Genomic DNA, 23,846 nt, shown 5'->3' with positions numbered 1-23,846 from the left:
AATTTTATATACAACTCAATATTATGATTACAAACTGTCTAGACTTTATTAAATTTATTAAATATCTACAATGTGTATACAGATTACTGTGTTAAATACAAATTTCACACAAATTTATATAACGATAGTTTTAAATTGAAACTTACACGTTATACACGAAATAATTGATGAAGCATTTTTATTAATATATTAAAACATTTAGTTGACAGATATGTATCAATTTAAAGCTGGTTAAATCTCATTAAAACAATTAATAGAAACATTATTAATATATTACAGACTCTGACCTGAAGTTCTACTTTTTATACATATTGTAAATTCATGGAATATGATTTCAATTTTGTATTATTCATTGTCAATTTCGTTATTATGATTATAAATTAAGAAAACTAAGATATGAAATAGAAATTAACAATTACATATTATAAATTTACATATTTATTAAGTGGTAAAATAATTAGGAGCATTGTAACGAATCCTAAATTTCGTGTCTGGAAAGTAAACGATAAAAAATATTCACAAATTATTGACTAAATATAAATAATAACAATATTAAATATTTGCCTATATTTACAGTTTATCATTATCAAGATTTGATTAAAATAAATATAAATAATCACATACGCTAATGAAAACAAACTAAAATATATATATTTCTTAATATTTTCCTATGTTCTTTTCTATTTGTTTATAATGTTTGTTCGAATCGAATGTATATTTTATTGATAACAGAGTGTAAATAAAAATCATTCGATGTTTAAAAGTCTGAAATCGGTATTATTTTAAAATTTTTATTTGGCTACTTATAATTTTTTCATAATTTCCTAATGGATTAAAAGTTTATATAATTAATTGTATTACTTGTAAAGACAATTTTAATTGAATTTTTTTAATTGTAGTCAATTATTTCATCGATGTAACTCATAATTTTATTATTTATCTAAAAAATATAAAAATCAATGTGCATAAGATAGAAATGAATGTACGTGTATTTTCATTTACGCATGTTGGCGAGTGTGCGGGCGTGTCGCGTACGTGATGTGGGCGTATACATGTGTGTGGTGTGTGCGTGATTATTAAGATTTGTTATTTATTTTTATACAAATATTAAAATTAATAAATATTTTTTAAATTAATAAATACGAATTTTTTTCATGAGAATTAATTAAAATTTTGAACAAATTAAATTATTTATCCGACTTTAAATATAAATAATTAAGATAGGTATATATATATATATATATATATATAAATTATATATGCCGAAGAAAAATTTAATGTAAGTTAAAATTATAGGGCACATTGATGTATTAAAAATTCTATTAAAGCTAACGGGATAGGTGAAAAGCAGCCATTTTCAAATAACGTAATAAAAACGTAATTATCGTCGATATATATTTTGTACATCTATATTATAATTCATCGATTAAAGCTTTCTTACAATCAAATAGCAAGTACAAATGAGGAAAACCTATAAGTTATAAATGTAATATTGAGTAAAAAATTGTGATTATCAAGAAATTAGTATATTATGTTAAAGGTGATATTTAGGCAATGGGTATTAAAAGACTGGATACATAAAGAATGAAAGTTATCGAGAGAAGGCATGGCAACACGAGCGTACGAATCAGTATATTGCTTTTTAAATAATAATATTATTAAAAAGTTCCTTGGTAAGGAGCTTATTATATGTACCTCTGAATGTTTGATCGTTCGAGGTCGACATTCGAGGTGTCAACGAGTCAATTTCTATTTCCCATCTGTGTATTAAGATTGCAGCCGGGGCTTATAGCGTTGCTAATTGCTAGTCATACGCTTAAGCTCGTGGCGCTGCTGCGTGCCGAAATATAGGAAGTAGTCTTTCTCGTATGCACACAAGTAAACACTCAAGCGCGCGCGCATGGTGCTCTCTCCGTCTCTCTCGTTCCCTACCACTTCAGTGTCGCGTACGCGTGCGCGAGTGTGCATTGGTGCAGCGGCAATTCCGCTAGCGGCTGAGCCCGTGGTCCGTTGGTCCGGTTGGTCCGTCGTCCGTCTTCCGTCGTGTCGCAGTAGACAAGCAGTAGTCTCTTGATTGTTTTTAGTAATTGCCGTTTAAACATTATTGATATCGAGCCTAAAATTTAATGTGTCTCGTGCGCATCCGTGTAGGAGAAAAAGTGAATAAGAGGAGCTCGACTCTGGAATACGTGCGTGCGATAAAAAGTCAAGAGACGGGGCGACGATTCGTGGCTCGGAAGATGCCTGTGCTTGCACTTCCTCCTCGTACTTCAACTGCCCCAGACTTTCAACTTACGTTGTCCCAGATGATTGTCGACGATTGAGACAGAGCAAGACTTTCCTATTGCTTGCCGTCTGCCGGTCACAGGTCACATTAGTAGCGGTAGCTGTGTGGCTGAGGAAAAAGTTCGTGACTGACTGTTTAGTGTTAATGCCGGATTCCATTCCGGAACGGATCGTGGATCGTGGTCTTGTGGATCGACGAGGACGCCGAGTAGCTGTCGAGTGTCATCGAGTGCCGTCAGTGTCGAACGTCGTCTCGTACAGAATTAAGGTTTCGGGATTATGACAGTTAAAAAGTTATCAAGAGCTTGGATGTCTATATAATACCAGCTCCTACAATAGTGTGCAAGTGTAGATATAGAAAGCTAAAAGACAAGCTGTGCAAGGATTTGCCATCCGCCGATGCCGCGTTCTTGAGCGCTGGCCAAGGCTACGGAGTCGCTGCTCTCACATCAAGATGGTCTCGAAACTGCACGGGGGAAACAACAGATATCAGTGTTCGGGCCCGTTTATCGACAGTCTCGGGGCGAGCAGGAGGGCCACGGAAAACTCGACGATGGGACAGCGCGAGGACTTTGAATTCCTAATACCACCTGAAGCCCCGGTTTTCGAGCCGACGAGCGAAGAGTTTCTCGACCCCCTGGGCTACATCGCGAAGATCCGCCCGATCGCTGAAAAGTCGGGCATCTGTAAAATCAAACCGCCACCAGTAAGTAGTACTTCTTTGATCGTGGCTGGCCCGACTCCCCAACCCTTTAAACGCCCACACGTTCTCCTGCACGCACGCCTTCCTTATTCGTATTTATATTCATATTTATTTATATTCGATTTATATATTTTTTTTTCCTTCCAAAATCAATAAGCGTGTTAAGCACGATTGATGCAATAGGCGCGATTATTATGATAAACACGGTGCACGACAAAAAACATTTTTCAATTCTGGGCTTTTGTGCAATGGCTCCCTATTCTCTCCTCCTTCCCCATACCCTCTCTCGTTCATAAGATTCGTCTTATTTTTGTATTTTATCGTTAATATTATTTTAATCTAAAATTTGAATAAACGACGTTAAATTCGTGTTCGAACATTTTCTTCGCACGCGTGTCTGCCTTTGAATAGAACCTTCAAATAGCGTGCGATGTAGCATCCAACAAGAGTTTAGTAGCGAGGAATAAAAATTAACGAAACAGCTTGGACGACTAGCTTTCTTTCCTCTTTCGTTTTCCATTGCCGTTGTTGGTTCCGTCGTGCTGTGGCGAGTGCTTCGATGGGCCATGGTGTCGTTTCCGTCTGGTGCTCATTCATCACATTCAATAGTATTTTTTAGTCCATCGATTAAAATAATAAAACAATGTGCTATGAGATCAAATGAGTCAAAGAGAGAAAACATGAGAGAGTTATGATATGAGATGGCGATGTATGACAGGTAGCTTGTTATGTAAGGGAGGATGAATTTAAGAATAAGCTTTGAGTTTATTTATTTATTTTTTTTTTTCTTTTTCATTCCCAATAATCTCCAATGCCTCTCAATATTTTCCCTCGGATGTTCTTTAATCTAAAATAAAAGTTTTAATTGTGAGGATAATCGTTATTTTCAGGCCATTGAGATGTATCCTTACCAAAGTGTGCGTTATGCGTTGTCGTGCGTTGTGCGTCGGTTTTGTACTGTTTCTTTGTTCTAAAGGTTACTAGTTGACTGCTTATATCGATACACTTATACTTTTATTTTAAGACTAAATTAAGAATTCCCAATTTTTTTTCATAATAAAAAATAAAAATAAAAGATAGATTGTAGTAACGCTACAAAAACTGTGTAACTAGAAGCACGTTCAACGTGGATATTTCATCATTAAGAAGATATATATAAGAACTGGTAATAAGATTTTGGGAAAGATTACATATTCAGAACTTAAAATCTTAATTAAAAAATTGTCACTTTTAAAATTTGGCTCAAGCTTCGTTATCGATCTCTTACATGTAGAATCGGTTATTTCTTTTGTATCGACGCTTTCAAATTTTTTTTCAAATTTAGCTTATAACAAATAATATCAATATCGATTAAGTTTGCAATATAGATTGTTTTCAATATCGCTACATTAACAATGTTTGGGCATTCTTATTTGAAAAAATATATTTTCAATGACGAAATATTCGCCGCCATTTGCAAACTTAAAATCATTTAAAAATTTCCTTTTACGAATTAACACTTTGACTATTTAAATGTCATTTTAATGTCATGACTATTTTAATGTCCACTTTCCTATGATATATGTGATAAAATACGATTTAATTTACACTAAACTTCAATTTTTAGAAATGATAAATAATTATTTTAATAAAATCATTTATTTATAAAACATATATATTTTACAAAGGCACACTATATATTGTGTTTCAAAATTTAATGATTTTACTTTACTGTAAAAAAAAAAATCAAATTGATTCAATTGTGTCTATGTTAATTTATGTATATAATATTTCTAATAATATATTTTTTATTTGTATAGATTTTGATTAAAATATACAAATATATAAGTCAGTCCATACAGTGATAATTATACACATCGTTTCTAAAAAGTTATTTTATGTTTTTGACACTTTGGTTTTATACAAATAAATAATAAATATTTTTAAAATTTTACATACTTGTTTATTCTGTCAATGTATATATATATATATATATATATATATATTGTTGAAATCATAAGATATATGTTTATGCCTATAAAGTATACATTTTATTTGATATATCTTCCATTTTCATAGATAAATTCACACGATAACTTGTATGTTGCGTTAATATAATGGAAAAATAATAATGAATATTAAATATATTGAAATAAAAAAGTTTCGTTATTATTATAAATACTATATTTCTTTAAAGTAATGCCATTCAAAAGAACGAATTTTTAATAAATATATAAGCTTAATACAATTTTATTTCCTTCTAATATTATGATTATTTTAATAATACTTATTCTATAATTATCATCTATAATACACGAAAGCCATTTTATTTAAAATTTTATTTAGTATTATTAATATATATTATTATCTATTATAGAAGATGAATATGAATTATTTTATAATTCTTAATAAAATACAAGAAAATATGTTTCAAATAAAACTTTTCTAATAAATCATTGTTCTAGAATATTATTTTATTTAATAATATTCATTTACTTGAATATTATATTGTTACATATTACATTTGTAGTATATTAAAGACAAAATTGAATGAATTATTTAAAATTTATAATTACTTTTCGACTTAAATATTGTTCGTGTACATTTTATTGAACATTTAGTCATTTATATTAGACAAAACAGAATTTTTATTAAATATAAATGCTACCTATCGTCTGATTTTTATCGCAAGACATACACAAAGTTCATTAAATATTAAGATTTTTATAGAAATAAAAATTCTTTCTTTATTATTATTATTAAATATATATCCTTAACATATTTTAAATTTTGAAAATTTCAAAAATTAAGTGCTGATATTATGTTAAATATATGATTAATAAGTATAAATTTTGTAGAAAGATGATTACTTTATTATAAATATGTTTAATTTGTAAAAAGGTTTTCTCAAATACTATGTATCTAAATACCCTATAAAAAAAAGTTTTTTTTATTTAAAGCTTAGATTATATCATTGTAAATATTTTATTTAAAAACAATTAAATATCTTTATTTTTACAAATTTATAATTATAATCCAGTAGACTTATATTTTATTAAAATAATCTTTTTCTAGAACTGGCAACCACCATTTGCTGTAGATGTGGATAAATTTAAATTTGTTCCAAGAATACAAAGGTTAAATGAGTTGGAAGCAAAAACTAGAATAAAACTTAATTTTTTGGATCAAATAGCAAAATTTTGGGAACTTCAAGGATCTTCTTTAAAAATTCCATTAGTCGAACGTAAAGCATTGGATCTATATTCATTACATAGAATTGTTACTGATGAAGGTAAGCACATAAAAACAAAGATTCACATTTTTCAAAGTATGAATTTTAAATAAATATAATTTTATTAACATTTTGCAATTTACTAAATATAGGTGGAATTGAAACTGTGACTAAAGACAGAAGATGGGCAAAGATAGCAAATAAATTGGGTTATCCTTCTGGGCGCAGTGTTGGAAGTATTCTTAAGAGTCATTACGAAAGAATTTTATATCCATTTGATGTTTTCAAACAAGGGAAAACTTTAGCCGATATAGTAATAATTAATACCTACTGCATTCATTAATGTTAAATATGAACATTCATTAATTCTGTTTATTTTAGAAAATTGAACCAGACAGTGAGGCAAATGAAAAGAAAGATAGAGATTATAAACCACATGGAATTATATCACGACAACAAATTAAACCACCACAAGAGAAATTTTCTCGGCGATCCAAACGTTTTTCTGGGCAAGACGAGAAACAAAATGGATGTTCATCAACTATTAAACAAGAAGATTGTAAGGAGGAAAATGATATAGACTGCAAAAACAATATTAAAGGTAAAAATTTCATTGACTTGAAGGATAACATGAAAGGCAAAAATCTGATCGACTGTAAGGATAATATTAAAGGTAAATTTCATTACAAAAGTATATAATCAATTATTTTCATTTATAAATAATATGAATGTTAATAAATGTTACGTTTAGGTAAAGGTATACAAGATACAAAGGATAATATTAAAACTCGAGGTGCAGCAGCAGAAAAAGATAAAGAAAATAGTAAAGAACTTAAGAAATTACAATTTTATGGAGCTGGTCCGAAAATGGCTGGTTTTAATACCAAAGAAACAAACAAAAAATCAAATAAAACTAGGGGAGTTAAACTAGTCTATGAGTTTGATCCAGTATGTATTTTAAAAGGATTTATTAAGTAATTGAATTGAAAAATTTTATGTATGATAAAATTTCAGAATAACTATAAATTATTTTTTCAGCTTGCTAAATATATATGTCATAATTGTGGGAAAGGAGATAACGAAGAAAATATGTTACTGTGCGACGGATGTGATGATAGTTATCATACATTTTGTTTATTGCCCCCATTAACAGAAATTCCGAAAGGAGATTGGCGATGCCCAAAATGCGTTGCTGAAGAAGTATCGAAACCAATGGAAGCTTTTGGATTTGAGCAAGCACAAAGAGAATACACATTACAACAGTTTGGAGAAATGGCGGATCAATTTAAAAGCGACTACTTCAACATGCCAGTACATGTAATGAAAGATTTTTTTATGACAATTTCAACTTAAATTAATTAATTATTACATACATATAGCCATTGTATTTTTTGTCCAATATTAATATATTTCTATATCTTAAGTCGTTTAATTAGTTATATTTATGTACTTTCTTAATTTTATAAGTAAAAGTATGCATTCATTTTACAGATGGTGCCTACTGAACTTGTAGAAAAGGAGTTTTGGAGAATAGTGTCATCGATAGATGAAGATGTTACTGTTGAATATGGAGCAGACTTACACACAATGGATCACGGATCTGGTTTTCCAACAAAGACAAGTGTCAATCTTTTTACCTGTGATCAAGAATATGCAGAATCTTCATGGAATTTAAATAATTTACCAGTATTACGTGGAAGTGTTCTTGGTCATATCAATGCAGATATTAGTGGAATGAAAGTTCCTTGGATGTACGTAGGAATGTGTTTTGCGACATTTTGTTGGCACAATGAAGACCATTGGAGTTATTCTATTAATTATTTACATTGGGGTGAACCAAAAACATGGTATGGTGTACCCGGTTCTGAAGCTGAAAAATTTGAACGGTCTATGAAATCTGCTGCACCAGAACTTTTTCAAAGTCAACCAGATTTGCTTCATCAATTAGTAACCATCATGAATCCTAATATTCTTACGAGTGAAGGTATATAATAGAAAACATTACTTTGCATTCAAAATGTTGTTTTAAGCTAAATTTTTAAGTTTAAACTTTCACTTTTAATTTTACAAGAATTTTTTACTTTCTGATATCAAATATTTTAAATATAGGTGTACCAGTATTTAGAACAGATCAACATGCTGGTGAATTTGTTGTAACTTTTCCTAGAGCCTATCATGCAGGCTTTAATCAAGGTTACAATTTTGCTGAAGCTGTAAACTTTGCTCCTGCAGACTGGGTAAGCTTATAATTAAACAAATAACCCATATTTAATATTTTATAATTAATATTTTTATTATTGATATTTAAAGTTACAAATAGGAAGAGAATGTATTGCTCATTACTCTAATCTGAGACGTTTCTGTGTATTTTCCCATGATGAATTAGTTTGTAAAATGTCGTTAGAGCCAGATAGCTTAGATATTGGAATAGCTACTGCAACTTATCATGACATGCTGACAATGGTCGAAGATGAAAAGAAACTACGAAAAAATTTATTGGAATGGGTAAGTTTTATCAAGTATTTATCATTATTGGCATAAATTTATATAAAACCGTCACAGCTATAGTAGCTAGTTAGCTTTTATTAACTAATGTGAATAATTGATCTATCAGTTATAATTTTATAATTTTATAATAAATTATGTGCATGTTCAGTATAGTATGAATAAAATAAAATTTAAATTGTACAATCAATATTTTATGCACAAAATATTTCAAAACATGTATCTCGGGTAATTATAAAACTGGTTGGATTATTCAAACAATTAAATTACTGAATAATTTATTTTGACTGATTAGTCGTTAATCTTAAGTATTTTTTATACATAATTAAATATTAGATATTTTATTTTTAACATTGTTAAAAATTAATAAAATTACTATAAAAATTGTTTTCGAAATAATATAATTCTCATATAACATAAAAAACTATTGAGTTTTTATTTTATATTTTAAAGACTATGCTTGTTTTTTGGATTGTGAAAAATTTGTTCATAAATAACTACAATATATTCATAACCCTAATGTAAGATAGAAAAGATTATAAGCATTAAATTTGATTATATTTATTTTTATTAATTCAAATGTGAATTTAGGATTATTTAATATTTTCTTAATATAAAATTATAATTGGTAACTTTATATATATATATAACTGTAGTTCAAAATAACTATGCTTCAAAATTCATTTTGATGCATTATTATTAAATAAAGTTCATTCAAATTTTATGCTTATAAAATATAAATAATACTATTTAAAATGTTTAAAAAATTACAGACAGTTAAATTAAAGAGAATATTTATGTCTTTTCAATATGTAAGATGAATCATATCACTCTGAAATCATAACTCAATTTTCAAATAATCTTGCACGCGCGTTTATATGCGAATGTTTTGATAAGTACATATAGGCTTCAAATTTAACAAAATATATGTATGCAAATCATCTGTGTAGTTTATTTGGAAGTGCATCAGCCTTCTTAAAATTGTAATTTCGGACGTGTTTAAATTACTTTTGGTTGTTGTTTAGAACGCATTGACGCAAGGCAATAGTCGACTTTTTTTAAATTCATGCCTTTGTTTTTTAAACTCGTATTGAGCATTAAGTCAGTTTCTACTTAAAGTAAGTGAACAAACATTTTACATCACAGGTCTAGAAAGCTTATATTTAACTGAGTATAGTAACTTAACCTTCTTTCTAGTTTGAATATTTCGTGTCGGGAATTGGCATTATGTAACTTTTCAGTCAGTATAGGTTATGTTTGTCACCTAATACGCTAGACGCATTTCGTGGAGCGAGAACGGCCGGCCAGCTGCTTAAAAATTGCAATAAATAGTAGGGATATAGGTACGCGATTCTTCAAACTTGTCATTTTTTAAATTTTCTTTCATCGCTAATTAGATTATAATAATCAAAAGTCGATGGATTGTACATAATGATCTTTTATAATAACATGTGAATACTACGTAATAATATTCGTATTGTGTAGCGCAAAGTTTTTGTGTTAAATTCAGCGTTTTTTTTTCATGTGCTAAGTGATTTACTAAGATTTCTATTGTTTTGAACACTAATCCACGTGAAAATAATATTTTTTGATTCCTTAATCCTTATCACAATAGAAATATCAAATTTGAAAAGTAATTGATCATATTTTATAAATTTATGTTAAATAAATAGTTACTTATTTTAACATTTCTTTTAGTCTGATAGTAATAAAGTTTATAAATAACAATAAACAATAAGGGAAATTTAAAATTATATTTAATAACTATTCTCTAAATATGTATTATAGTGAATATAATTGACAAAAAAATATATTAAATGATAAAAGAAAAGGTTAAATATTTTAATGATAATAGTGAAAAGAATAATTTTTTCTAATTTGATGTAATTAAAATCAATTATTTACAATGTTTTGGTGTCAATCAGGGTGTTACTGAAGCAGAGCGGGAGGCTTTTGAACTTTTACCTGACGACGAAAGGCAATGCGAGGCATGTAAAACTACGTGCTTTTTAAGTGCAGTGACTTGCTTGTGCCACAAATCACAATTGGTTTGTTTAAGGCATTTTACAGACCTCTGTGAATGTCCTCCCGAAAAACATACTTTACGATATAGATATACTTTGGACGAACTTCCAATTATGTTGCAAAAATTAAAATTAAAAGCCGAGTCATTTGACTCGTGGGCAAGTAAGGTTAAAGAAGCTATGGATCCAAAAGGAGAGAAAATTGAATTGAATGAATTAAAAGAATTATTAGATGAAGCAGAAATAAAAAAATTTCCAGAAAGTGAATTACTCACTGCTTTAACAACTGCTGTACAGGATGCAGAAAAGTGTGCTAGTGTTGCAAGGCAGTTATTGAGTAACAAACAAAGAACAAGGTTAATTTGTTAGATAAATATTACAAAGAAAAAAGTTTTTAATAAAATTATAAAATTATTTAAAAAAATTTTTTTTTAATTATTTTTATAGGACAAGACAATCTGTTGATGCAAAATTTAAACTTACAGTTGAAGAGCTTACCTTATTTCATCAAGAAATTACAAATCTTTGCTGTGAACTTAAAGAAGCCGATGGTGTTAAGTACATATTAGATCAAGTGATTCAATTTCAAAGAGATGCAGAAGAATTAGAAGTGCAGGAAATTGATTGCAATATTGAAAAATTTGAAAAGTGTATTGAATATGGTGATTCAATTTGTATTGAATTACCACAACTTTCAAAATTAAAACAGGTAAATTGAGAATATAATTACTTTGAATATTTTTTATATTTATTAAGAATGTGTATATATGAATATTTATACTTATGTATCTATTAATTTTATGTAGAAATTGCAACAATTACGTTGGTTAGAGGAAGTCAAATCCATTCAAGAAGAATCAAAATCTGTCACAAGACAAAATTTAGGAAAACTTATAGAAGAAGGAATGAATATTCCTCCGCATTCAACTATTGAAAATGCTTTAGCTCAACTTCAAGCTTTAATGATTAGTATCGATAATTGGGAAGATAAAGCAAAAGTTTATGTTCAAGCTTCTAAAAATAGACAAACGATCTCATCTGTCGAAGAACTTATTACGGAAGCGGATAGCATTGATGCATATTTACCAGGATTAAGTAATCTTAAGGACGTTTTAAATAGAGCTAAAAACTGGACCAAAATTGTTGAAGAAGTACAAGCTAGAGAAAATTTTCCATATTATGATACTTTAGATGAGTTAGTACGTAAAGGTAGAACTATTCCACTCCATCTCGCAACGTTACCTGTACTCGAATCAACTTTAGCTCAAGCAAAAATATGGAAAGAAAGAACAGCTAGAACATTCCTTAGAAAAAATTCCCATTATACATTAATGGAAGCACTTTCACCTAGAATTGGGGTTGGGTTACATGCAATGAAAACTCGTAAAAACAATAAAGGAGAAGATTCTATTGGAGCTGTATACGTTTGTGATACGAAATTGGATGATTCTAATGATTCAGCTACTGTTGTAGCTGCTTTTAAATTAGCAGAGCAACGTGAAATGGAAGCCATGAAGAATTTAAGAGAAAGAAATATTGGTAAAATGGAAATGGATGATTCAAGGTTTTGCGTTTGTCGAAGATCGAAATTTGGTCAAATGTTACGTTGTGAACTTTGTAAAGATTGGTTTCACAGTAAGTTGAATATTCAAAAATTAAATATATATATGAAATATTTTCTTATTTGGAAGCAAATTACTGCATTAAAATTTAGGTATTTGTAAAGATTTAATTTTTATTTTAAGCTAATTGTGTTCCTGTACCAAGAACTCCATATAAAGGCAAGCAACGAAGTTCAAGAGTGACTAAATTCTTATGTCCATGTTGCTTACGTTCTCGTAGGCCACGTTTAGAAACTATATTATCACTCTTAGTAAGTCTTCAAAAAATTCCCGTGCGTTTACCAGAAGGTGAAGCTTTACAATGTTTAACAGAACGTGCAATGAATTGGCAGGTAAATAAAAATTTACACATTAAATATATTTTAGTTATTACACAAGATTTTATCAATTAGATTTATCAACAATATTTTACTATTTAGGATCGAGCGAGACAAGCTCTGTCTGCTGAAGAAGTGTCTTCAGTATTAGCAAAACTTAGCATTTTATCTCAAAAATTGACAGAAGCTGCTGCTAGAGAAAAAACTGAAAAAATCATAAGTACTGAATTAAAAAAAGCAGCGAATAATCCGGAACTTCATCAAAGGGTACAAGTTATTGCTTCTATGAGTGGTGTACATTCTGATGATAGTGTAATAAGTATTCCTGTAAGATTTATATATTTGTATTTTATAAACTTACTTATATATTGACTTAATATTAAATTTTTCGTTACATTTGGTAGGATGATGATGATAGAATTGATGAAGAAGATGAAGATGAAGATAGCGATGATGACATATTAACTATTGATGAAGATGAACCAAGTAGTAGTGCATTCAATAGTAATGAACACGCATATTCGTCAGGTATAGTTATAGTATTTTTTTTTTAACTTAAATAGTCAATTAAAATTTATATGAAAATTATTTTTCATTCATTTGTATAATATTAAAAATCATTTATTAGTTTTGTTTTTGATCAAATGAATGATTGTATTGTATTTTAGCATCAAAATTTCCTTCAAAATCGTCATCCGGAGAGGATAAAGATAAAATAGTAACATTGTCTAGCAATACCACTACACACTTAGAAGAATTGATGATGGAAGGTGATCTTTTAGAAGTTGCTTTAGATGAAACTGAACACATTTGGAGAATTCTTAGTCAGACTTGTACTCCTTCGAAAAGCATACGTAAATATGCACCACTTGACCAATCGTTACCTGTTACTGAATCTAAAGATCTTAAAAAACAGCCTCAACAGAGAGGTCGAAAACGAAAATCTGATGAATTTGAAATCCTGAAAAAGTTTGGACGTCAAAGAATAGATGACAAACCTATAGTGAAGCGCAAAGGATTAAATAAAGAAACAAAATCGACAACGACGGTTGGTTCAATGAAACGCGGACCACGAAAGGTATACTTATTTATAATAGATAAATATTTGTACTTAAATAAAGTATTTTAAATTTTACAAAACATGTTATATAATTTGTTATTTATATGTTTTTATTTGATGCTTTACTTTAATATAAAGTCAACTTTTAGTAACGAAAACGAACTATTATTGGTTTGATTTTATTAGTGTTTATTTCATTATAGATGAAACGAAAGGATAGCGATGAAGGACCTAAAAGAAGAACTGGAAATAGGAAAAAGACTAAACAAGACACATCTGATGAAGAGGAAGATTGTGCTGCTGTTAACTGTTTAAGACCTAATGGTAAAATGATTATATTTTTAAATGTATTATTTCCTATTCAAAGAGTATTTTATAAATTTTTATTTTTATATTGTAGGACGAGAAGTTGACTGGGTACAATGTGATGGGGGATGTAATGGCTGGTTTCATATGCATTGCGTTGGCTTGGATCGTACAGAGCTTGCTGAAGAAGATGATTATATTTGCCGCAATTGCAGTGAAGCAGATATAAACTCATCGGTAGGAAACGATAAGTGACAATGCATAGATTTAAAACTGTTTTTTTTTCGTTGTTCAAATAAAATTACTAGCGGTCTGTCAATATAATACGTGTGAAATACGTTATGAATTGCATGTGAACTAAAAGTCACATTATTAAAATTACCAAAAAGAAAACCTAATAGTATGAGCAAATATGGTAATGAGCCTATTTATTTTTTTAATTTTCGATTAAATATTTATAATTTTCTACAAAGAGAATAGTCAAAATTTTTACGGCTTTCCATATTTCTAATCCCATAAAAATGAAGAAATTTCTGCCTGTTGTAAAACTGAGAGTAAGGAAATTGGAAGAGGAAATTGCGAATATTCGGAAGTTCAGATAATTGAAGTGAATTCAGCTGTTAGCTGTTGAATGAGAAAACTGTTACGGTTTCTATGGGATTGGAACCAAATATGCACATAGATGTACATATTTATCATACAGTTTATTTAATATGGAGAATGCGTAAGTGTTGGATGCACATGTTTACCCTTTCTCAGAGTCAACAGGACTACCATTCATCGCAATCGTCGCATAGTGAGGTCACTGACACTGAAGATGAATTAGAAGAGGACCTACAAGAGACGGTCAGCGTTATTAGGATCTATTAATTGGCTGCATCGGCCTAAGAAGGAGACGATAAAATGACGTGTCGAACAACTGCTGCAAATATCTTTATATACGATAATATACCTGAGATGTGTGTACACATTAATATACAAAAATGTAATTATTTAAATTTATATACGAGAAAAAGTATATTGAGTAAATTATAAGATGTTGCTGGTTGATATATGCGAGTTTCGTTAAGAAACTGTTTTTTTAATTTAAGAAAATGAAAACAATGTTAACGCGAATTGATAATGAGCGTCGTAAGTCATGACAGAAATTAGCAACGTTACAGTAATGTTTTAAATACAAAGGACATAGATAGTATGATACGTTTAAAGATCAAGTTTCTTAGTAGATCATTTCAGAAGGATCATTTTAAGATCTTAAAAATACGATGTATCATAAATTTCATTTTCAATGGATTTCAAAATTAAACTTTACATGTATCATTTTTGAAATCATTGAGAATGGAATTTATTGTACGTTTACACTGCAACATATTATCCATATAACTATATTTTTCTAAAAAAAAAAAAAAGACAAAAATGGTTAAGTAAAAACCAATTTATAAATTTATTATTATTTATAGAACAAGATTTATTCTGTTAAATTATGGAATTATTAACGTATGTAAATTTCCAAAAGTAATTTGTTCTGTTAAAAATCAATTACAAATTTCATTTTGTACTTGATATGTATTACTTTTATTTTAGTTACAGAAAAAGAACGATAAATTTTTTTATTGCATATTGAATTAAATATTTATAATAATTTTATTTATCTCTCTCTCTCTCTCTCTCTCTCTCACACACACACACAGGTACAACACACATACATGTGCACATACAAACATAAATACACATACAATAAAATTACTCTTATAAATATTAATATTTTATAATCTTATGTTTCATGTATTTGAAATTATTTTTCTTATTTAATATAATATTGGGTAAAAGAACAGTTTATGCATCTGTCAATTTTTCTATGTATTAAAGTAATCTAAAAAAATTTTATCAATTCCTGAAGTTCTTGTTTATGGGAAAAACTTTGATCTCTTTCGTAATTTTCATATTGGCAAACTATCTTTATCCGTTATTAACATTTTTTCATTGGGTAAACTGAAGATGAAATATTTTCCTTTTATTGAATTGAATTTAACCTAAGATTGCAGCTAACGATTTATCGATATCACGTAATTGTAATTATTGCAAGTAAAATGCATTTTCTTTCATTAACAATTTAGCTGGATACCCATTCGGATGTTTAATATTCTGAATAATACAGAAAACATTAACGTAAAATAAATGTACACAGATATAAGAAAAAGGCTGGACATTGATTGTATACATAAAAAAAATTAGTTAATGTTCACACGTACACACTCACAAGACGTATATATATGACCAATTTGGTGGTATATACGTAACGACTATTTTACTATGCGACTTAGAGCCGAAGCTTATTTGACGTACATACAAGGTATTATATATATAAGCGAGATATCGATATTTATGATGAACTTTATATAAATAATAAGAAAGGAGAAAATGAGGATAATAGCTATTATTATAATTATTATTACTATTATTATTATTTTTATTATTGTACGTATAGTTGTATAGAGAAACAAACATTAAGATCGAATTATTATATTATCGTAGAAATTTTGTGATTTCAACAAAAATTGTAATAATAAACATTACCTACCAAAAAATGTATTTTATTTTTTACCATAATCATTTAGAATAAAAATTTTATTGAATGGCAATTATCAAAATATCAATTAAATTGATTTAAAATATACTAACTTCGCTTTTAATTTAAAATTTCTTAAATACTATGTTATACGTACTATTGTACGTATAAATCCTATGTTTCAGTAATGAATTAAAAATGTATAAAATAATTAATTACAAAGTCGTTAAAACATTAATAACTAACAGGTTTTAAGAAATATTTATAACGTTCATTTTAAATATAAAAATTATAAATAAAACAGAAATTAATTAACAATTATTATTATTACATTATTATTATACTAATAATTATTACAAACAATTCACCGAATCTTATATATTAAGCATTATAATTATTACTCGATTATTGTAATTAATTTATATATAATATTGTTTTTGCTGTTTTACGCCTGTATGTATATATATATGTATATATATATATATATATATATATATATATATATATATATATATAGTATTGTACAAATTATAATGAATATTCATATCAATATATATCACAATAATCAAAAAGATAAAGTCGGCATACAAGAAAATAATAATTTTTTTTTGTATAATATTGTTACAAAATAAAGTTCAAGTTGCAACAAAATTAATTTCTTCGGTAATTAAAATTGTGGAATTCATGAGTAAAGAATATTAATATAAATGAATAATTATATTAACGGACGTAATTACAAATTAATTTTTATTAAATTGAAACTTGCGTTTGAATTTTATTTATCTAATATCTAAAATGATAGATATTTTGTTAAAAACTGTAACATTATATATTATTGTGAAAATTAATTATTTGTATACAATAATAATTTGATAAAAAGTTTAACACATATTTTGGTTTCAATATTTTATGATTATTTGCACATTTATAAATGTTTATATTTGAATTCAGTAAGATATCCTATTTAATCATTAAATAAGATAGCATATTTCCAATTTTATTTTATATATTCTTTTAATATATATATGTGGTAATAATATTGTATGGTTGGTTATTCTATAAAACAAAATAATATAAAATTATGTTTAAAGTTTAATTTAAATATTTGAATAATTATAAATGACATGCTCGAGCGATTAATCTACATATTATGTTTGTCAACACATGAAATATAAATAAAGACTGACATTTATTATTAAGTAGAGTATGAATATTAATTTTAGAAATATATATATATATATATATATTCGTCATATTTGATGATTCAATTAAAATACAAAAGCTAAATACATTTGTAAACATAAAAAATAAAAGTTTAGGTATCTAGAAAACATTTGTAGTTAGTTGAATTAAATTCTTATTTTCCAATAGAAATTAAATAGATATATTTTTAAACAATTAAAATTTTATAATTTATAATCTTATAAAATTATTTATACAATATGATTTTTTTTTAAATATAAGACATTAAAGATTTTCTATAATTGTTTATATAGGAATAATATAAAAGAGGTAGTATATTTTATTAAGTTGCTTTGATTTACATTAAGACGAAAAAATGTTAAAAAATTAATTATTGTTCATTATCTAAATAATTAAAAAAGTGTCATATATTTATTATTTAAATCTTACTATTTTTGTATTCAATTATTAATACTGATATTATTCTTAAAATAATTATTGTTTATATATGGGTAGAATATAGTTGCAAAATAAATGGAAATAGTTGATTTTATAGATTTTAATTATTAAATTACCCAACAACATATATTACAATTTACATATACTGTGTTTATGTTGTTTTTAGTAAATAACATTATAAAACTTAATTTATTCGCTTAAATATTGTAAAATATAATTAATATTAAAAATCAATAATACCTTCTATTATAAAAATATAAAAATATAAAAATAAATTATAAAAATAAAAATAAATAAAAATATATAAAAATAAAATAAAGTATATAAAAATCAATTGTTTCTTTTCAAAAAGCTCATGTCTTTATTTTATTTATGTATTAATTTAATGATTAAATGATAATCGTGTTTTTAATTTTGAAGTATTCGATATTTAAATTTTAACGGATCCTCTTGAATGTGAATGCAATATTAATATCTGATCACGCGTAAAGTATTATCGGTGAAGCATAAATTAATCAATAAGTATTTACAGTATAGTTAAAATAAAGCTTATTACCCGTCTTACTATTTAAAGGCATATTTCAATATTAGAGTACTGACATTCATAATTTTTTGTTGCATTATTCATTAAAAAGTTGTAAAAGTCAGAATGTTTGTTCTTCCGACAATTGAGCACAGATATTAATGCAAACTATTTACATAAATAGTTTATTAAATAGAACGCGCTTAAATCTGAGGTGCAGAGCTTGAGGTTTAGCTTCTTTATTATTTAACTTGACTAATATTTAACAAACACTGGTAGACTCGTAATAGGAATGCCCGTATTAATTCAGAACTTTTAAAGTTTATATAGAATAACAATAGACGGTGACAAACGCTACAACTTTAAATTGTCAAATGGAATAGTATTACTTCAATAATATTTAATATGCCTATCGTCTGTGATGTTGTCAAAAGCACAAAGAAAGGACACGCTAATACATTCTTGATGTTTACAAGCCGATATTTAGTGTCTGATAGAAAATTTTGTTCGAAAACATTATATTATATCTAGATTACATTAAACTGAGATCGAAGCTCAGTTTAAAAATATAAGTTCTTGCCTAAAGATTTTTAAATTTTCTTCAGATGTTTCGTAAATACAAATGAATGATTCTGTGTGCACGAGTACGCATATAAACGTGTTTACAATATCCCTTAGCGTACGATTTTATTCATGAATGGACAATAAAAATATTTATATTCCTGTCTATTGATTCATTATATTGATTCTTCCTTTCTTTTGTTGAGAAACGGACATGAAATATCGTATTATCTATTTTATTGTTATCAAGCATTTTTTATAATTCCCATAGTAATCTCGACTACATTAGCATAAAAATATTTTTAATATACATTTATTTTATTTGTAAGATTCATACGTGTACATAAAATAAGTAATCGTAACATTTTTTGCATTTCTGATCAATAATAAATACAATATACAAATATATTGTACATTAATTTTATATCAAGGAAATAATTCGATTTCAACGTGACGTGCTATACAATTGTCTGAAATAATAATAATTTGTATTTATGGCTAAACATTATTTTTATTGTAATTCGTTTTATATTTTATTTTTACTTATATGAATAACATTCAAATGTTATTTCAATCTAGTATTATAGTGATTTATTAGATAATATACCGGTAATTGTATTTGGAATCATTACTTAATATTTAATAATGAATTTTTATTTAATGCAAATAAATTAATGTAAATTTTTATTATATTTCCTTATTCTTTTTTACTAAATATATTATAATAATAAATACTAAAGAATAATAAAATAATTATCATTATTTTTCCCAATGTTTTCCTTGGGATGGTCTTTAATCTAAAATAATAGTTTTAATTCTGAGGATAATCGAATTTTCCGGCAATTAGATGTATCCTTACCAAAGTGTGCGTTATGCGTTGTCGTGCGTTGTGCGTAGGTTTTGTACTGTTTCTTTGTTCTAAAGGTCACTAGTTGACTGCTTATATCGATACACTTATACTTATTTCAATATTTAATGAACTTTATGTATTTCTTGCGATAAAAATCATACGATAGGTAGCATTTATATTTAATAAAAATTCTGTTTTGTCTAATATAAATGACTAAATGTTCAATAAAATGTACACGAACAATATTTAAGTCGAAAAGTAATTATAAATTTTAAATAATTCATTTAATTTTCTCTTTAATATACTACAAATGTAATATGCAACAATATAATATGCAAGTATATGAATTTTATTAATTAAAATAATATTCTAGAACAATTTATTAGAAAAGTTTTATTCGAAACATATTTTCTTGTATTTTATTAAGAATTATAAAATAATTCACATTCATCTTCTATAATAAATAATAATATATAATAATAATTCTAAATAAAACTTTAAATAAAGTTGCTTTCGCGTGTTATAGATGATAATTATAGTATAAGTATTATTAATATACATTGGCAATTATATATAAGATAATCATAATATTAGAAAGAATAAAATTGTTTTAAGCTTATATGTTTATTAATCATTTTTTCTTTTGAATTACTGTATTTTAAGGAAATATTCTATTTATTATATTAACGCAGCTTAAAAGTCATTGCTACATGAATTTATTTATAAAAATTATTACCCTCTGTATTTTACATGACTTTCTATTAAGTATATATATATATATATATATATATATATATATATGCAAGATTAAGTTTTTAAATATATGATGAATATAAATTCATTGGTTAGTTTTATGCCATAGAAAATATGTAAAAAATAAAAACATCTTGAATAATTTAAAAAATATTAACATTGAAAGCTTTAAACTAATGCTTTGAAACAAAGTTTTAAACATAAGCTTTAAAACATACACAAAGATATTATTTTATGGATATATTTTTAAGAAGTGATTGAATAATATTTTAAATGAAAATATAAGATAAAAAGCAATTAATTCATTAATTTTATTATTATTAAAGTATCATTGAATTTTTCAAACTTACACTATACATTTGAAAATATACTGTTCATTTTTAGATGTATAATAAGTAAGAAATTGGTGATATATTTAATATATTTATAGTTTTATAAATTAAAATGATATGAAAGTTGATTCAAATTTAAGAATTTAGTAATTAATATTTATGATATTGCTCAAAATAAAGGTCATTTAATTTCTCTAGAACTACTTGGTTTTGCTTTGAACGAATATGATTTGAAAATTTTATTTTATAAGGCACGTAATTTGATGAAAGAATATAATAAGAATCATGGTCAAGCAGAAAAAGCAAAACAAAGTTTTAATAAATTTCAACTCGTTAGTTAAGAATTATGGACTAACGATTGATATTTAAGCCTCAAGAAAACTCTTTTTCTTAAGAAAAATAATCTTAAAATACTGGGTGTGATTTTAATTTCCTCTAACGAAGATACAATTTTCACTCGAACTTGAAGAATACCATCTTCTTGGTGTCTTGCGTAATCTTGAGTATCTTTTGCCCATAGATCCTAAAATGACGAACCTCTGACAATTTCAAAGATAAACTTCTCTTACCGTGAGATTCATATTTAATTAATTGATAAATTGTATAATACATGCTTTTTCACTCAAGTAAATTTCTTAACGATATTTATTTTGGCACAATTAGAGATCACTTTTACATCATTTACAGAAATCTAACTTCGACTCTTTTATTACCTCAATCAATTGATTGTAATATTATCAATAATGATATATTGATTTAAAGAAAAACTTTTTTATCTAGTTTTTTTTTATCTTTGTTCGTAAATTACATGTATAGGCCATTTTAGCTAAATTACACTGGCGAACTGTCCTGGTTTAGCTACACCTTGACAAAATGATAGAATTTTCTACATGAAAATTCTGGAATTAATAAAAGTTGTAATAATGTTCCTGTGATTCAAACTCAGGAGCGACAAATTGTTCTGAAAGGTACTGACATTACTTTAGAGACTAATGGAATTATATAACATGAATCGGGCACAAACAATATTGCAGCAAGCTGTAAAAATCGAACTTCTGTGATCGCTAATGATGTTAATGGTGTTGATAAGATTAATTTTACTTTTGTTGTAAATATATTTAATAAATATCGAAGTTTTGACAAATTTATAGACGATAATATTGAAGACATAGAGACGGTTGAGAAAAACAGAATAGAGAAAACTTAGATACTGTATCGGCGTATTGTATTAGGTATTCCCTTACGTTTACTAGTTGTATGCAGATCTGTTATCTGATAGCCTCGCGTTTTCGCAACTTTTACGCAATTACATCTATGTGTGGAATTAGGAAAAGAACTAAATTTTTCATTCGACGGAATAGCTGAACAAGATATAACTCAAGATAACATTATCGTAATATTAATGCTTATCTATCAACTTACGAAAGTATGCTTGTAAGTTTTCGAATCTCTGTGTTCCTCTTGATCTTAATAATAATTTATCAATTGGGCAGCACACGATCAACTTGATTAATATAATTATTCGATCAAAATTTATAATATATTTTTTAAAATAGTTCGATTAATGATAGTAAATCGATTTGTTGCTTCATAGAGAAAGTGAGTCGTGGTTTGGATTTTTATGATTTACTTAAGGAAGAAAGCAATTTCTCATAGTAATTATTTTTAGTTTTAATTTATTTATTTAAAACAGCATACGTATATTTATAACATATTAAATTGATAAATTAGTTTCTAATATGCTAAGTAAATAATTAAACAATCTTAAATAAGATAAATAATACAATGGAAATTCCTTAAAGACTCCTTAATAAAGATAACTTAACTATTTATATATCTGAATATCATAATGACATCAATATTTACCTGTATTTATCCTCATATTGAATGAACTATAAAATCTCTAATTAATTATGTGAATGATTATTACATACATTTACAGTTTCTTTACAAACTGCTTTCACTAAGTCATTTATTCAGAAAAGGTATTCTAAATGAATATGTAATTTATTTTACAAATTATTTTGTAAGAAAAAGTGAACAACGAGTAAAGTATTTTAAACTAATTCTAATAAATTATAATCATGTTAAATAAATTCTGTGTTTATTCATGTATATTATCAAAATAGTTTTAAAGTTGCTAAAAAGATCATTTGCATTTAATTAATATGAAAATGATATTAACATAAAATTGAAAAATAAATCAATTTAATAGAATTGATAGATTGTAAAAATTCGCTCAAAATTATTTGAATATATTTATACCTATACGTTATATTATCATTTACAAATATTCAATATAGCATGTGACAAAATAATATTTTTATGTAAATTTTATTTGTTTAATCTGGCTTCATGCATACATTTGTGTGTATTGGTGTGAAGATCATAAAGCATTATAAGCTACCTTATATTTTTATTTTATTGCTTAAAATTTTAATATTTTATCAATTTTTGTTAAAACTATAAAAATCTCATTGAAAAGCAGTTATTAAAAAATAGTACACAATTAATATTATTAATTTTATTAATTAATATTGTTACAAAAATTTTATACTAATTAAAAATACGAATAAAAGATTA

At 26.4% G+C, this 23,846-nt stretch overlaps 1 protein-coding gene across 1 annotated transcript; it reads left to right on the top strand.

Annotated features, from left to right (window-relative positions):
- Window positions 1–1,824: 1,824 nt before the first annotated feature.
- Window positions 1,825–15,407, top strand: Kdm5 (Lysine demethylase 5). Its single transcript, XM_011496041.1, has 19 exons — window positions 1,825–2,992; window positions 6,044–6,260; window positions 6,353–6,513; window positions 6,582–6,873; window positions 6,952–7,148; window positions 7,239–7,517; window positions 7,692–8,184; window positions 8,310–8,437; window positions 8,511–8,705; window positions 10,631–11,085; window positions 11,177–11,438; window positions 11,536–12,364; window positions 12,475–12,683; window positions 12,771–12,995; window positions 13,073–13,196; window positions 13,337–13,746; window positions 13,932–14,052; window positions 14,129–14,271; window positions 14,794–15,407. Exons 1-19 carry the CDS (start codon window positions 2,741–2,743, stop codon window positions 14,902–14,904), a joined length of 5,103 nt encoding a protein of 1,700 aa, XP_011494343.1. The 5' UTR covers window positions 1,825–2,740; the 3' UTR covers window positions 14,905–15,407.
- The last annotated feature ends 8,439 nt before the right edge of the window (window positions 15,408–23,846 follow it).

This window comes from Ceratosolen solmsi, unplaced genomic scaffold (assembly GCF_000503995.2).
Source record: "Ceratosolen solmsi marchali unplaced genomic scaffold, CerSol_1.0 scaffold11, whole genome shotgun sequence".
NCBI lineage: Eukaryota > Metazoa > Arthropoda > Insecta > Hymenoptera > Agaonidae > Ceratosolen > Ceratosolen solmsi.
This window is presented reverse-complemented; position numbering and strand designations above follow the sequence as displayed.

What these genes read in the sequence shown, in the direction of transcription:
- Kdm5 (XM_011496041.1), top strand. Translation starts at nt 2,741, where the DNA reads ATGGTCTCGAAACTGCACGGGGGAAACAACAGATATCAGTGTTCGGGC. An exon ending in TAGTCTATGAGTTTGATCCA is followed by an intron (nt 7,149 to 7,238) that starts GTATGTATTTTA and finishes TTATTTTTTCAG; the next exon opens with CTTGCTAAATATATATGTCA. An exon ending in TGAAACGCGGACCACGAAAG is followed by an intron (nt 13,747 to 13,931) that starts GTATACTTATTT and finishes ATTTCATTATAG; the next exon opens with ATGAAACGAAAGGATAGCGA.